The sequence below is a fragment of the Alligator sinensis genome, unplaced genomic scaffold (genome assembly GCF_000455745.1).
Source record: "Alligator sinensis unplaced genomic scaffold, ASM45574v1 scaffold787_1, whole genome shotgun sequence".
NCBI lineage: Eukaryota > Metazoa > Chordata > Crocodylia > Alligatoridae > Alligator > Alligator sinensis.
In genome coordinates, this window is record NW_005841911.1 from 3,087,239 (window position 1) to 3,103,222 (window position 15,984).

Sequence of the window (15,984 nt, forward strand, 5' to 3'; positions counted from 1 at the left end):
AATGACAACCAGCATGGCTTTGTCATGGGTAGGTCTTGTCGTACCAATCTCATCTCCTTCTACAACCTGGTCTTTTACCACCTGGACATGGGAGACAAGGTGGATGTTATATACCTAGAATTCCAAAAGGCTTTTTGATCTAGTATCCCACGATATGCCTTGTGGGAAAACTGGAAGATTGTGGGCTTAGCTGCTCGATGGTTCAGTTGGTGGGAAATTGGCTACACAGTAGGACCCAGAGAGTTCTCATGAACGGATCTGTGTCATCCTGGTGCAAAGTGTTCAGTGGCATCTCTCAGGGGCCTGTGCTTGGACCAGTGCTTTTCAACATCTTTATCAATCTTTTGGATGGGGGAGTGAAAAGCTCGCTGGCCAAGTTCATGAACAATACCAAGTTATGGGGCAGTGTGGTCATGCCAGAAGATTACTTGCAGATACAGGTGGACCTGGACAGGCTAGACAGTTGGGCAGACTGGAACCAGATGAAGTTTAACACTTCCAAGTGTAAGGTGCTCCATCTGGGGGCAAAAAACCCTCAACATACATACAGGCTCAGTGGTGACAGCTTGACTTGCACCACATCCAAAAGGGACCTAGGGTAATGATTGACCATCTCATGAATATGAGCCATCAGTGTGATGCAGTGTCCAGCACAGCAAATAACACACTGGCATGCATCAACCAATGCATCTTGTGTAAAACTAAGGAAGTGATACTCCCACTGTACTTGGCACTGGTGAGACTGCAGTTGGAGTACTGTGTCCAGTTCTGGGTGCCACACTTCAATAAGGATGTGGAAAAACTTGAGAGGATCCAAAAAAGAACCACCCGTATGATCAGGGACTTGCAAAGCAAGCCATACAAGGAAAGGCTGAGGGACTTGGGTGTCTTTAACCTAAAGAAGAGAAGGTTGTGAGGGGACTTGATAATGGCTTACTGCTATATCAGAGGAGTGCATCAGGAGCTTGGTGAACCACTGTTCACTAGGGCACCCCTGGGGAAGACCAGGACCAATGGATACAAACTCCTGAAAGGCCACTTCAGGCTCAATACCTGGAAAAACTCCTTCACAGTCAGGGTGTCCAAACTGTGGAATAAACTCCCTCCAGAGGTGATGCAGTCACCTACCCTGGTGGTTTTCAAGAGGAGACCGGACAGTCACCTCACTGGGGTAACTTGACCCCAGTTGTCTTCCTGCTTAGAGCGGGGGGGGGAGCAGCTGGACCTCATGATCTGCAAGGTCTCTTCCAGCCCCTAACAATCTATGAATCTATTAATCTTGCTGGGGTGATCTGACCTCAGTTGACTTCCTGCCCCTTGGGCAGGGGGCTGGACCTGATGATCTCACGAGGTCCCTTCCAGCCCTAATGTCTATGAAATCTGGAGCTCGCTTTGTCGGGTGCTGTGAAAGTATGCGCACACCTGTAATTTAGTTAGTCTATATGGTGCAAAATTGCCTTGCCTTCTGCTTGACTTCAGACTAACATGGCTACCTATGTCTCTCTACACAGAGAGAGTACATAGTTCCTTCCAAATCTATGATTCTATGCATTAAGACAGTGGTGCTCTACCTTTTTGCCCTGTGGGCCAGATGAATGGCACAGAGCTGGTCCATGGGCTAGATCTGGCCCCATGCACTGAGAACAGGCACTGATGTCCCATGCCACCCCCACCCTCCAGGATTGAGCACTGCCCCACCGAAAGGCACTGGGATAGGGTCCTGCACCACCTAGGGGAGGACAAGGAGCAATGGCAATAAACTATTAGAGGATGGTTTCAGGTTGGATGTAAGGAAAAACTTCTTGACAGTAAGGGAGACCAGAATCTGGAATAGACTTCCCAAGGAGGTGGTGCAGTCTCCAACTTTGGAAGTCTTCAAGAGGAGACTGGAAAGACACCTTGCTGTGATCACTATTACTGCCCAGAGCAGGGTGGGTTGGACCTGATCTTTTGAGATCCCTTCTAGACCTTAAATTCTATGATGCTGTGTTCCCAATCTAGCATGAAGAGCCATTTTACCAGGCCTGCAGGGTCAGAGGTATAGGGATGTGGCAGGGTGCCTGGGGCAAAGCAAAAACAGTGACTTCCAGTTGCCACTTCAGCTGTTTTTTTCACCACCCCCACTCCCCAAATTTGGCTACAGGGCAGTTGCCCATAGTACCCCCAGCAGTGGATCAGGTGGGGGGGTGCAAAGGGGGGTGCAGAGATGCAATTCTACCCCTCTTTGATTCCTGCTCCACTCGAATTGTAAAGCCAGCTGCTCTGGAGGGGAAGCAACATTCCTATTCAGGCAGCAGTGAGGCAATCGTTTGACTTTGACTCTCTGTAATCTACCTCCTCCCTGCTAATCTTTCTTCATTCCACAGGTGTCAATGACACCACCTCCTTTTTAATGGTCTTGATGTTCCATTAAACAACGTGTCCTTTCTTCTGCAATTTTGTTATCTGTTAGCCATTCCTGGTAATATCAGTCTTCTTTTTCACAGCCCTACAGACTGTTTATTGCTCTAGCTAAAAACCTTAACTCAGGTGTGGTAATACTAACTCAGGAACATTAACTCAGGTGAATATGACTGAAAATGAAATGTTGGATGCACTGTCAAGGTGCTCAAGCAGGCTAGATTTTGTTTTACAAACCTGAACAAGAGATGTACATTTAATTATAATGACTACAGGAGTAATAAAGTAATTTCTTTGGACTATTTTTGCCTAGTTCATTGTGTTTTTTAAGCTTTATATATAATCTAGCAAATGAGTGTGCATTTCTATAACATTGTACTTATTTTTGCTTTGATCTTAAAATGAATTATGTAGCACTGGGCCCCTACCATATTAGTAAATCTTCTAGTATCTCTTTAATTGGAAAAAAAGTACTGTATTTACTTGATTTCAAGATGAGGTGGGAAGAGGACAAGCAGCAGGAGGCAAGCTATTTGATCTCCCCACACTACCTGATGCCCCCCACTTCCTGCCTCCCTGCTGCAGTCGGGGGGAGGGAGGGAGGATTTAAGACAACCCTCCAATAGTTAGATTCAATACATGGAAAATTATAACATTTATTCATTTCCCATGTATAGAATCTAATTATTGGGGGGGAGGGGGGGTCCTTAAATGTAGGGTTGCCTTGGATTTGGGTAAATATGTTATGTGCTGTGTTATATGTGATGATACATCATACCACTTACACCCCTCCTTTTCAAAATCCTAGATTCATCCATGTCTCCTGCTTCATCCCACCCCATTATGCCAATGTGTAGGGCTCCCGAGACATCTAGAAATTTAGCAGCAAGCAGCAGCAATTAAAGCTCCCAGTGCTCTCTTCCTACCAATTTTTCAGACCTGTGGGAGAGCCCTCTGGGCTCTCAGGCCAAGGGTTGAACACCCATGGTCTCGGATAGTTTGTACACAGCAGCACACCTGCATTTGTGCAGGAGGTTGGATTCGATGACCACAATTCTTAGTCTGTCTTAGTCTTTTCTAGACAGCCCCATGACAAAGGATGGGGGCTACATAATTTTATTGAGCTTCAGAGGGAGAAGAAGATCCATATAAAAAAGAGTTATCCCAGGAACATGAAAATCATTGATTGCTATCGCACATGCTTAACACATTTCTCTTGGGAAACCACTGACAGGCAGAAATTGGCATAACACTCAAGAACACAAACCTGTCTTGCATCTTGACAGCAGCCCGGGCCAGATGCTTGAGAGAGAGGTTCAAGAAACCACATAATGGAATTGCCTGATCACAGGGGACATTTCTTCTTCCTGAGGCAGCTAATAGTTGCCTTATGTCCTGAGGATTTCTTCCCCTTACAAACTTTTATCCTGTCTAAGGAACTTCCAAAATAGCTATTTTTTTAATTAAAATTGCTATGTTTTACTAAATTCTTCCCTGCAATTTGTTGCGTGGATGTTGTCATGTTAGAGAATATTACTAGTTTTACTGTATGTTGTAATCATTCTTAAATTAAAGCTTTACATACCCTAACATTCTTAATAATATACAGGTTAAAACAGATGCTGTTTGGCAGTGGTTCCATTTAGTTTACCCTAAAATAAAATTCAGCAAAAAAGTTCACCTTTTCCTAACAGCCAGGGAACTAGCATTTGCTTGAAGCTAAACCTTTGTAGACCAGAAATGGTCGAAGTACAGAGCTGAATTGTCAGCCATGGAAATGACCTGTAGGATTAAGTGCCAGTATCCCCTGGGGACCCATTGGCATCCTTATATTCAGCAGAGAGTTGAAGCTCTCCCTTAGTGGAGAGTTTTCATGTCATCACGTCTCATTCTTAAATTGCCAAGTAGAGTTGAGCAGTTACGCCCTTGAGATGCAAAGGAATTAGCATGAACTTGAACCTCTGGCACAGCACCCTCTGCTGGCAGATAAAAGACAGCTGTCAGATCTCTATTGTATTAAAAGAAGATCAAGTGGGAATTGGAGGAAACAGAGAATCATATTAAAGACAAAAATACACAGACCCTTCTATTCTCCATCCCCTTCCAGAAGCTGGAAAATATATCAGGGAACAGGAAACCTGATGTGCAGACATGGCAGGAGTCTAACACCATAAAAAGAGATTGAATGTTTGCTAGACTAGTATGTTTAGACTGGTTGAAAAACTGGTTGAACTGCTGTAGCTTGTGAGAGCATGAGTGTGTAAGTGAGGAATAAGAAGTGAATTCCTTCCTCTCCCCCAGAATTGCCTCTTTCCTCCTCCAACTCTCATGTCTTTTTATCTTCCCAATCACTTTCCTTCAAATTTCAAATTCTTTCCAACAAACGTCTGTTGGCAAAGGTAATTCAACCCTTAACTGTTCTAATATTGCTACTGTACTGGGGCCATTTCCTTCATACTGGGCACGTCTACACATGCACTTTAATGCACAGTACTGTATCCTATTTTACTGCTCATTAGTGTCACATAAAAAACCATGACATTAGCTATTGCTCAGTAAACTAGTCTACTGCGCATTAAGTGTCACTAAAAAAGTGTGCAAACTCACTGCTGCACATTAGCACATCCTAATGCATGTTAATTTAGTACCTCACATTGGAGGTACTAAATTTAATATGAATTAGAAAAGGCTCATTAATTCACATGTAGACACACTCACTGTGGTTAATCAGTCAGTGGCATAAATAGGGTGGGGCTATTGGGGCAGCCACTCTGGATAGCAACCTAGGGCAGAGGGGTGGGGCTGCGACTATGCAATCCCAGTTGCATCCGCAGTGGGAACCTGAACCTGCCCTGTGCATGGCAGTAGGCACGGGAGCCCAGCCACTTCATTACTCATCTTGAATCAATGCTGCCATATGCAACACTCCTTGACAGCTAACGGAAAGAGCCATGGCATTCACACGTGGTAATTTGGCTCAGGAAGGCAGAGGGTGGGGAAATCACTGGTTTGGGTTTTCAAATCAGACAGTAATTAAGCAAAAAACATGAAAATTAAATATTTAGACCCAGATAGGAAAGAATGTTGTGTTTTAATACACAAGCAATAACTTCAGCCCCTAGAAAGTTTCTGCTAAATCATGTTCAGTAGTGGCTTCCAAATCTGCATGTATAATATCATTCACCTATGTATTTGCATACAAAACATTTGATGCTTGAAATTTAGCATGTTCAAAATGTCAGATGCTGGTGTGCTAGCCATAGCTCTTATCTTGCAGTCAGATGGGCCCTGTTTTACTAACGGGGCCTGTATTTGCATGTGTAAATTCCTTCTGTGTTTGCTTAAATACATTTTTGTTCTTCCATCATGAGAATCTGCAACCTGTGAATCATGTACCATAAAATAAGCATGCAAGGACTTCAGGGCATTGTTGTAGGTGCGAAAATGTATGACATTTTAGAAATGTGGCCCTAAATACTTGCGGTCTTGAGCTACTTCTCTTTGAAATGTCATATACTTGTTTTGAATACATCAATTTTGCCATCAATACCTTTAATGCTTTACATTTAAAAAGAGTAGGAGCTTTTAGGATTGCCTTCGCCCACATTTTCCCTAATGTCTACAAAATATTCTTTGTTTTTTTGTGATGAATTCTACAGCCATGAATTCATAAGTTATTGGAGTTTTGATTATTATTGGTTTAGTCCAACACTTTCAAATTTGAAAGGAAACCAGTTAAAAACAAATAAACAGTTCTTTCCTCTCCTCTTCCTGACTATTTATTCAATGTATAATCACATTTTCCCATTGCTTTAAATGCCCTAGTTGTAGGAAAATTGCACGCAAAGAATAGAGGGAATGGATAGTGAAATGATGGGTCTGACTAAAGTTTGGCTAAATATTTTTCTATCTAGTCTCTTTTAGCCACAGCAGTGAACAGTGTCACTTGAAATGATGGTGGGTTAAAACCATTTTGGGACAAAAGTGTAACCTTTAAATTGTCAATATTTTAAATGATTTCAGTGATAGACCCCTGTGCAGCTGGGAATGGAGGATGCCCACACATCTGTCAAAATGAGAGAGGGTTTGCAAAATGTGAGTGCCATCCTGGGCATTATCTATCTGCAGACAAAAGATCCTGCTTAGGTAAGGAGCTGCAAAAGGGCTATTTAATGGGAAAAGAGGATATTATTCAGAGTTTTGTGTAACTGAGATTTGAATAGAAATGAGTAAGTTGTGTAAATATATGGATGTGTACTTAAGACAGCAGTTCTAGCACATTTTTTACCATCCCTAGGCCTTGAAAGGCCATTTCAATAACGGCAGTTATTCATTTTAATTTTTCTTTGCATTTGTAGATAATCTGGTGTTATTCACATATGGTTCCTACAAAATAATGCCCCAGGAAGGAGATATATGAAAACTAGTTCAGGTAGCAGACTGTACAATCTCAGTGAAAAACCTATTTAGAAATCAAAAAGATCTTTAGGCAAGGAATTGCTTCCATATTACTAGAGAAATCAGCAGGAGGCAAGGATTTCTTATGGTGATATCTTTTATTGGCCCAGTTGTATAGTTGGAATAGAGTTAAACAAGCTTTCAAATTGAAGATGTTCTTCATCAGGTCAGAGCAGTAAAAGCAAGACAAGCATAGTAAAATACAATTGGAAGAGGGCAGAAGAGAAATTCCTGGGGTAGATGGCATAATTAGCAGAAGAAAAGCAGCTCACTACTGGGAGATCAAAGCGTATCTAAAGGGAGAAGCTTCATTCTTGCCTTTTATGTGTGGAAATAATTCAGGACTCAGGTAGGTTATAACGTTCTTCAACAAGGACATGGTAAAGCTCGAGAGACTCCAGAGAAGAGCCAGGTGTATGATCAGAGACTTGCATGGCAAACCATACGAGGAAAGGCTGAGGGACCTGGGACTCTTCAGCCTGAAAAAGAGAAGTCTGAGAAAGGACTTGGTAGCAGCTTACTGCTACAGTACATCAAGGGCTCAGTGAACAACTGTTCACCAGGGCATCCTTGGGGAAAATCAGGAGTAATGGGCACAAACTCTTGGCTCAACATCAGGAAAAACTTCTTCACAGCTAGGGTGACCAGACTGTGGAATAAGCTGCCCTCAGATGTGGTGCAATCACCTACCCTGGAAATCTTCAAGAGGAGACTGGATGGTCACCTTGCCGGGGTCATCTGACCACAGTTGTGCTCCCTGTCTGGTGCAGGGTGCTAGACCCGATGATCTTCTGAGGTTCCTTCCAGCCTCACAATCTATGAATGTGCCATAAAACCAATGTCATGTATAAAGTCCTTGGTTAGGACTACCATACGTATGTCCACAAGACCAGTAGTCATCCCAAGTTCACTAAAAAAGCTGTAATCTACAGTCAGCCTCTCATATACCATCACATCTAAACCAGCCTAAAATCTTCCTTTATGCAAGAAGGACACTCCAATAGAGAATTAGACCGTACATTTGAAAGAGCTATCCAAATATCCCACAGTGACCTGTTACAATACAAAAAGACACCCCTTCTGTAGCCACATAGCTCTGATGGTCACCGACCACCTCCCGCTGAAACCTATCAAAAGAGTCATCCGCAGGGATACAGGTTTTCTGTTTGCCATGGAAAAACAGATTTTCTCCTTTAAAATGTTGTGGAAAGCACCTTCCACAGTTCCCTGAAGATAAGTGTACTGGGGGCACAGGCAATATGTGGGGCGGCGGGGGGGCATAGGTGATGCATGGAGGGCATGTACTCCCCAGACTTCTGCATCCACAGCAGGCACAGGGCTTTGGCCTGGCTGGACTGGCGTGGGCAGGAGTCATGTATGCAGCCCAGCGGGCAGGACCCGGCTCAGGAGAGCGAAGCAGAGCAGCAAGATTCATTGCTACCACTGCCACCGGGCCCCTACATGGCCAGCAGCATAAGGAGTAACCGACCGGTGGGGTGGGGAGGAGGCTGTGTGGGTGGTGGCAGGAGGAAGTAACGGCAGTGTGGCTCCCCCGCCGTCCATTATTCCTTGCATTACTGGTGGTGTGGCTGGCACCACCCTGCTCTGCCCTCCCATGCTGGGTCCTGCCCACTGGGCCACAAAGACAGTTCCTGTCCATGCTGGTCGGTCTCGACTGCAGCCCTGTGCCTGCTGTGGGTGCAGAAATATGGGGATGGGCACATGCCCCCCATACCCTCCCAGCGCATCACCTATGATATTTGCCTATGGTTAAGTACCTCCCCTGCCTCACACACCCCTGTCCTGCCCTACACCCCCCACCCCACACACTGGGGGCCTGGGATAGAGGGCAGTGAGTCCGGAGTGAGGGGGACCAGCAGAAAAAATAAAGTATTTACACTATTTTGCCAAAAATTTCAGCTTGCAAAATGACAGCTAATTATTCATATGCTGGGGAATTTTGCCCTATCAGAATTTTGAAGCAGTTACCAAATGTCACAAATATCACCACGATACTGGTCAATATTTGGGGTTCTGCCCTAAGCCCCCATCTTGCAATTGTACTGACTGCATGAATAAGATCATTTATGTTTTAGCTTTGTGGTGTGATGGTCCTCAAGAACATCTATCTCTACACCTCACTAAATTCAACATGTACCTTGAGAAAAAAAATAGAATAGCTGGAAATACAGAAAGACTTCTTAGTTTCTTAGGTATTTTCTACCATGAATAAAATGTCAGTCGTAGCATGGAGGTTGAAGTTCTTGCTCCATTATACACTGCAAGGTCAGCCGTTGGCTTTTGTAGCATGAGGTTTAGTTTGTTGTTCTGCATTTTGGATTGATTCTCCTCCTGCTCCTTTGGGTTTTGCAGCTCCCATGCTGTCGAATAATTTACAAGGCCAGATTGTTCATTATGATGCTGATGGGCCAATGTTCTGCACTGATCTGTAGATAGAGGTCTCTTTCCCCCCCAAGGGGTGGAGTGCCCCTCTTTTGTTCAGTGCAATGTTTTCCCCAGCTTCTATGTAGTGGGAAGCTCTTCAGGATTCAAGAGAGTGAGATGGAGAAGTGGTACAACAAATGTGATAGAGTATTGGGATAGCAAAGATAAGGTGCAGGTCTCCAGAGCATCATTTTCTGCCAACATGCTGTTTGGGGGAGAGCTCAGAAAATAATCCAGCCCCTTTTAGTATTGTCCAGAAAACTAGGTCACTCCTGTTCCATCCCCTTAAACATAATAGAGTGTGATAAAGTGATTTCACACTGGATGATGGACTTGTACAGGTTTCTTTTCCGAGCAGTGCTGTCAACCTGTATTAAAAGAATAATAAAGCATCGCTACTTTATGGGGGCGATGTAAATATAAATGTTTATAAATCACTTCAAGAGCCTCAGTTGAAATGCATCATTGTAAATATAAAATATTATTTTGAAGGACAGTGTTGTAGTTTGGCATTTGTGGAATTGTTAAAGTGCTGCTGCACCTCCGGAAAATAAGATACTGTTTCAGCAGATGTTTCAAATGCTCCTGTTAGAGGTGATATTAGAATTGAAAAATACCTGCCTTGCTCTCACTGCTCATCTCTTTGCTTTGCAGACATTGATGAGTGCGTCGAAGGGACAGCCAGGTGTGCTCATCGTTGTGTGAACACTCTGGGATCTTTCACCTGCGTTTGTAATCCCGGCTTTGAGCTGGGGGCTGATGGAAAGCAGTGCTACCGTAAGTGACAGTTTAACAGCAGTACATTTCAGACCAGTTTACCTGGAAAATGCTCTACTTCATTTTTAATTCAGTTGGATTTGAACCTCAGGCAAAAAAACCCAAAAAAAACATGTATGCAAAAGTTCAAGCTGACTGTTCTCTTCCTCATCAGAAATGCAGTTGCCATTTTGCAGGTGAATCTGTTCTTGACCATATATTCAGAGCCTCTGCTTTACTCTACTATATTTCAGAGAGCAAATGGCCCCATTGACTTCTCTAAAAATGTTGTAAATTCTATAGTGGATATAATTGTAAGGATACCAGGGTTGTCAGAGGAAACTTATTCATTCTCTTTCCCCTTGACCTCTGCCCCCCACTGTTTTCTTATGTCCAAAGTGTGTGTAAAGCAAAAACCCATATGATGTTCTGCTATGCAAATCTCTGCAGATTTATTTAGGATTCTCCTCATATAAAAATGTGGATTGAGCAGCCGCTAGTTTAAGAAATATGTGAGGGGGGTCAGTAATGGGGGAACTGAAATATCCCAGGATATAACATCTCCAGAGTCAGTGTTTAAATTCTTCCCAGCAAACCTTTTAGTTGAACAGGGGACTAGCTCCTCAAGGTAGCCGTTTTGATAGAGGATCTTTAGGCTATCCGTAAGGGTATATTTGGATTTACAAGGGAGCGGCGGTGCAAGAGTTTGTGGTGTTATGGGCCTGGCATAAGCTCACTGGAAGGCAAACAATGGTATGACCTGACTTAGCAAAGAAGGAGGAAGTAATTTTTCGATCTAATAATACTGGGTTGGGGTTTTCAGCAGAATTTCTTTAGGAAAATATAGTGCATACAAGAGAATGAATACATTTCTTAAGGCTATGCATATGAGATTTTAATGAGGGGAAAGAAGCCGTTTCAAAGGATACAAACAAAAATAAACACTGAAAATGAAGCATTTGAGAGAGGAGCTAGTAAGCTATTCTAGATGCAGAGAGGAACAGTAAACATCACGGAGACAAAGGAGGTGTTATTAAATATGCAGGATATGATACATTATGCGAAGCAGTGTTTGGGTTATAAACCATTCAAGTCTATCATAGTTTTCTAGGATTTTTTATCATTTACTTACAAATCTTTGTAAGGCAAAATTCTGTCTGCCTTGCACACAATGTTAAGGGGAAAAAGAATTAAACTAAAAAATATTCTAAATGTATCCAAGGTGGGCATGGCTACTAACATGTCTATAACACCTTACTGTCTTTTTAATGTGTTCAACCACACAATATCCCTTGTGAAGTAGGAAAGTATTATTTCAGTGTTACAGCTGGAGGAAGAGAGACTAAATAGCATCACCAAGGTCACACAGGAACTGAGCTGAGGTCCCCAGGTCCCAGATTAGCTCTGTAACTGAACCACCTCTCCTCTCTCAGGGGAATATGGCTATATTTCCTACTGTGCAGCACATGTGCCTGTCCCTCTATTCCTCCTGACTTGTGCCCCTGCACCAAGATGGCAATTCCTGGTCTTCTCAGCATAGTGATTGATCAGTTAGTCTTCCCTTGGTGCAAAAAGAAGGACAAAAATGATGTCAGCCTGTGAAGGGAGCTGTCCACAAAGGTGAGGGTTTGCTGCCCTGAGTGTAAGCAGAGTTTCTTTTTGTGCTGAAACACTTGAGGAGGCATGGCAGCTCCTTTAGGTACAGTGCCTTCCAGGAGTGTTGAATCTCAAAAGCATCCTCAGTGGGAAAACCTGGATTTGAACAATGCTCCCCCTTCATTCTTAGGAACATACAGCTAAAGGGCAAATGAAGCCTTCCACAAAGCCTGGCCAGCCTCTGCATAGAAAACTTGCAACATGTTCTCACCTTGCCTGAAAGAAACTGGACCAGTGGCTAAGGTGGGAGTCATGGAAACAGGGCAAAAAACACTGGGTCAGTTTAGTTGTAGTCTGTGTTATGCTGAAGCCTCCGGGAGAAATCCTAAGGGAGTTATTCAGATTCCTTTGAGGGATTTCAGCTGCCAGAGTCCCTCTCCCAAGCACCTCCCACACATCGAAGAGGGCCTGGAACAGCATGTTTTGCCTTTCCTTGGAAAGTAGGGAGCTTTGGGGATACACTTCTGAACTATGGACTTCACATGAAAGCTGACTGTTGCCTTAGGTCCTGCTGGCTGGAGAGAAGGAAGGGGAACTTTTTTCAGAATGAACAAAAGACTAGCACAGCCGTTATGAGCTTTCTGTATCGTTGCTCTACTTCCTGCACTACTTAATTCTGGTGAACAAATTTACCTCCCTAGTTTAAATGCTATGTAAAGAGCATCTTGGGATATTTTTTTATGGACAGCAGTGCATCTGGCACTGTACTATTACAACAGGTGAACAGCAAATTATTCATTGGCTAAATATTATTTTAATACAACAGGACACTTCCTAGTGCTTAACATGAGTGATTTTTATTTGCAGCTGTGATGTATGACCCCCCAACAGTTAGTTGTCAGATATGCTGTTTTGAAATGCTGCTCTGTCCTCTTTTAACCTTTCTTTTGATCATTTCTCTAAAAGGAATCGAAATGGAAATTGTCAATAGCTGTGAAAGCAACAATGGTGGTTGTTCTCATCGCTGTGAGCACTCAACTGGTGGGCCTCACTGTTCCTGCAACCAGGGATATGTGCTTGATCTGGATGGGAAAACATGCATAGGTAATACGCAGTAAATGCTGTGTCACACTGAAAGAGAGGAAAAGGTATCTGAGGCCCGTCAGAACAGAAAGAGAGGATGAGATGAAAGGGGGTGTCTAGAATAAATCTATCACTTACAGGAGAATCTCATTTAATTGCTTCCATTCATGCATAGAATCGTAGAGAATGAGGGTTGGAAGGGACCTCAGGAGGTCATCTAGTCCAACCCCCTGCTCAAAGCAGGACCATCCCCAACTAGATAATCCTAGCTAAGGCTTTGTTTAGCCAGGTCTTAAAAACCTCCAAGGATGGAGAGTCCACAACCTCTCTGGGTAATCTGTTCCAGTGTTTTGCTTTCCCTAATATCTAACCTAAACTTCCCTTGCTGCAACTTGAGACCGTTGCTCCTTGTTCTGCCACCTGCCACCACTGAGAACAGTCCAGCTCCATCCTCTTTGAAACCCCCCTGCAGGTAGTTGAAGGCTGTTATTAAATCTCCTCTCAGTCTTCTCTTCTCTAGACTAAATAAGCCCAGTTTCCTCAGCCTCTCCTCAGAAGTCACGTGCCCCAGCACCTGAACCATTTTCACTGCCCCCAGCTGAACTCTCTCCAATTTGTCTATATCCCTTCTGTAGTGGGTGCCCCAAAACTGAACACAGGACTCCAGATGTGGCCTCACCAGTGCCAAATAGAGGGGAAGAATCACTTCCCTCAATCTGCTGGCAACAGACCTACCAATGCAGCCCAGTATGCTGTTAGCCTTCTTTACACCCCCCCAAGTACTTTTCTGCAGAGCTGCTGCTTACCCAGTCAGCCCCCAGCCTGTACCAGTGCTTGGGATCATTTCATCCTAGGCACAGGACTTTGCACGTCTCGTTATTGAACCTCATGAGATTTCTTTTGACCTAATCCTCCAAGTTGTCGAGGTCTCTCTGAATCCTAGTCCTCCTCTCCTGCGTATCTACTTCTCCCCCAGTTTGGTGTCATCTGCAAACTTGCTGAAAGTGCATGTTTTAGCTCTCCTTCCTGTACTGCAGTAAACTGGAACCAGTCCAAACCTTTCCATTCCTCACCTCAACTTGAGCCATTCTGTGTTTGGTGGAATCATTACTTTGCACTGAAAAGATTTTCTTCTGGGCTTAAAGCAAAAAGACTCTTCCCGGATGCACTTCCACTTATCCATAAGTGACAAATCTCTATTTGTTTACAGCCTATATGCTTAGTTCCTTTTTCAGAAATTAAAAAAAAAAAACTTTTCCTGAGATTTGCTCATATTCTGAAGCTAAACAGTTGTTGAAGCAGATGATTAGTTCTAGTTGTGCATGTTAAGGCTGATTTTCAGAATTGCTGTGCACTCACACAGAGACCGCTTTGCACTGTCAAACTTGTTCTGCTTCCATCAAACTACCCATCAGTGAAATTATACTTCCTACCGTGTACAAAATTTCACCTGAGAAATGAAAGTAGTAAATTTAATTTCTGCTTCTCTTAAAAGAAAGTCCTTGTAAAAATCCCCTTATTCTGTCTTACATCATTTTATAAAACATTTTTACTGTATATAATGTTTGCCATGAAAACAATTGTACCTTTTGCCAAAATGGACTTGTATTAATACAGAATTAATAATTCAGGGTTTTTAACTAAAGGCAAAATATGAAATAAAAAATGAAGACATATAATCTTACCAAACCTTTTTTCCCCCCATTTTCCTCTGGAATCACAGGGCACCTATACATGTGCCAAACATCTGCTCGAAAGCATGCTAATTAGCACACGTCAGAGCAGACTCAGTTAGAGCATATTAATTAACCCACTCCAGCAGCCTCTGTCTCACGTCTATTTAGTATCCTCACGCTTCAAAATAGAAATGAGGGCACTTCAACTAAAGTTTGTCGAATGAGATTTAGTTTAGTATCCCATTTTGAAGCATGGGATACTGAATACACATGATGCTGCGGGAGCTTTAATTAGAGTGGCCATCCTGGAGCACATGTATAGATGCCCACAGAGTATAGTGGAGAGGCATTAGAAACCTGTTTTAAAGGCCATTACCAGAATGAACACCTGAAAGTCTGGTTTATGCAGGATAGATGTTGTGAGATAAAAGGGCTGGTAGTCTGAAGAACCTTCTTTGCTTTCCAAGTCCCTGTGAGTTAGTCTAAACTGTCCTTCAGGCCAGGGTTCCCTTAATAAGCATTAGTTCCTGAGAAGGAAGCCTTATGCCTGATCTGACCATTGTGTAGAAATTCAGAGTGTGCCTGGTGCTGCCGGCCCAACACCTGGCTGCCGCTGCTTGGGTCTCCACCACCACCACTGGACCTGGCTCTGGTGCCCAGGCACTCTGGTCCATCTGCTCCACACCCACCACCAGGGGCGCTGGACAGAGCCGGTGGGCACAGTCTCGATGGAGACAAGCCTAGGACCCCCATGGGCAGGGCGCGCTCAGACGGGCAGATGGAATAGGGCCACAGGCAAGTGGAAAGCAGCATCCGGGAGCAGGATGGGCAGCTGGGGCTGGGTTCAGGGATGGGTTTGCAAGGCAGTGACAGTGTGGAGCTGGGGTCTGGGGCAGAGTCACAATCTGGGTGTCCCTGCCCGTGGAACCAGCACCCATCACAGGGACATGCAGGAAGTGGATTGTGGCTCTGCCCTGGCCCCTAGCTCTACATTATCATCGCTCTGATGCCTACCCTGCCTGTGCATCCCACTTTCTGATGGCCTTATCCCATCAGCCCAACCGAGCATGCCCTGGCCATGGGGGTCCCAAGCCAGTCTTCATGGAGACCCTGCCTGCCTGGTCTATCCAGAGCCCCAGGCGGTGGGTGTGGGGCGGACAGGCCCAGGGCCAGGTAGGATCAATTGTTGTTCCCCTTCCCAACTGCACCAAGTCAGGTTGGGCTGGGTCAGCCCACCCTCCCCTATCTGCACCAGGCCAGGTCAGCCCCACTCCCTCTGTCCCCTACAATCCAGGCCTGCAACAGCTCGCTAAAACTTCCTAAGTGGCCCTCGAACCCAGAAAATTGCTCACCCTAGCTTAAGAAGGACTAGGCAATTATAATATTGTAATGCATAATAGATATGTGAAGATTTGTACTATCAAAAATTTGGTTGTAGAAAGTAGTAAACATTGGCTACTAGATAGGATGAGAAGGAAGAGAAAGGTAGAGGTCTGTGACAGGCGAATTGTTAAAACCAGAAGGGTCATTTTGGACTGGTTTCTAAAATGACCTTGGGTGCCTGTGGGAT

The 15,984-nt window shown here is 44.0% G+C and overlaps 1 protein-coding gene across 10 annotated transcripts in view; it reads left to right on the forward strand.

Moving 5' to 3' along the window:
* The window catches only part of LOC102371371 (multiple epidermal growth factor-like domains protein 6), a 316,432-nt gene that overhangs the window by 220,263 nt on the left and 80,185 nt on the right, over positions 1 to 15,984 (forward strand). For all 10 annotated transcript variants that reach the window (XR_003092868.1, XM_014517486.2, XM_025198034.1 and 7 more), the window contains 3 exons: positions 6,424 to 6,546; positions 9,958 to 10,080; positions 12,622 to 12,759. Coding sequence is in view for 9 of the 10 variants with exons in the window: in XM_014517486.2 (XP_014372972.2) it covers positions 6,424 to 6,546; positions 9,958 to 10,080; positions 12,622 to 12,759 (384 nt within the window). In the remaining variant the exon portion in view is untranslated. The remainder of the gene's footprint in view (positions 1 to 6,423; positions 6,547 to 9,957; positions 10,081 to 12,621; positions 12,760 to 15,984) is intronic.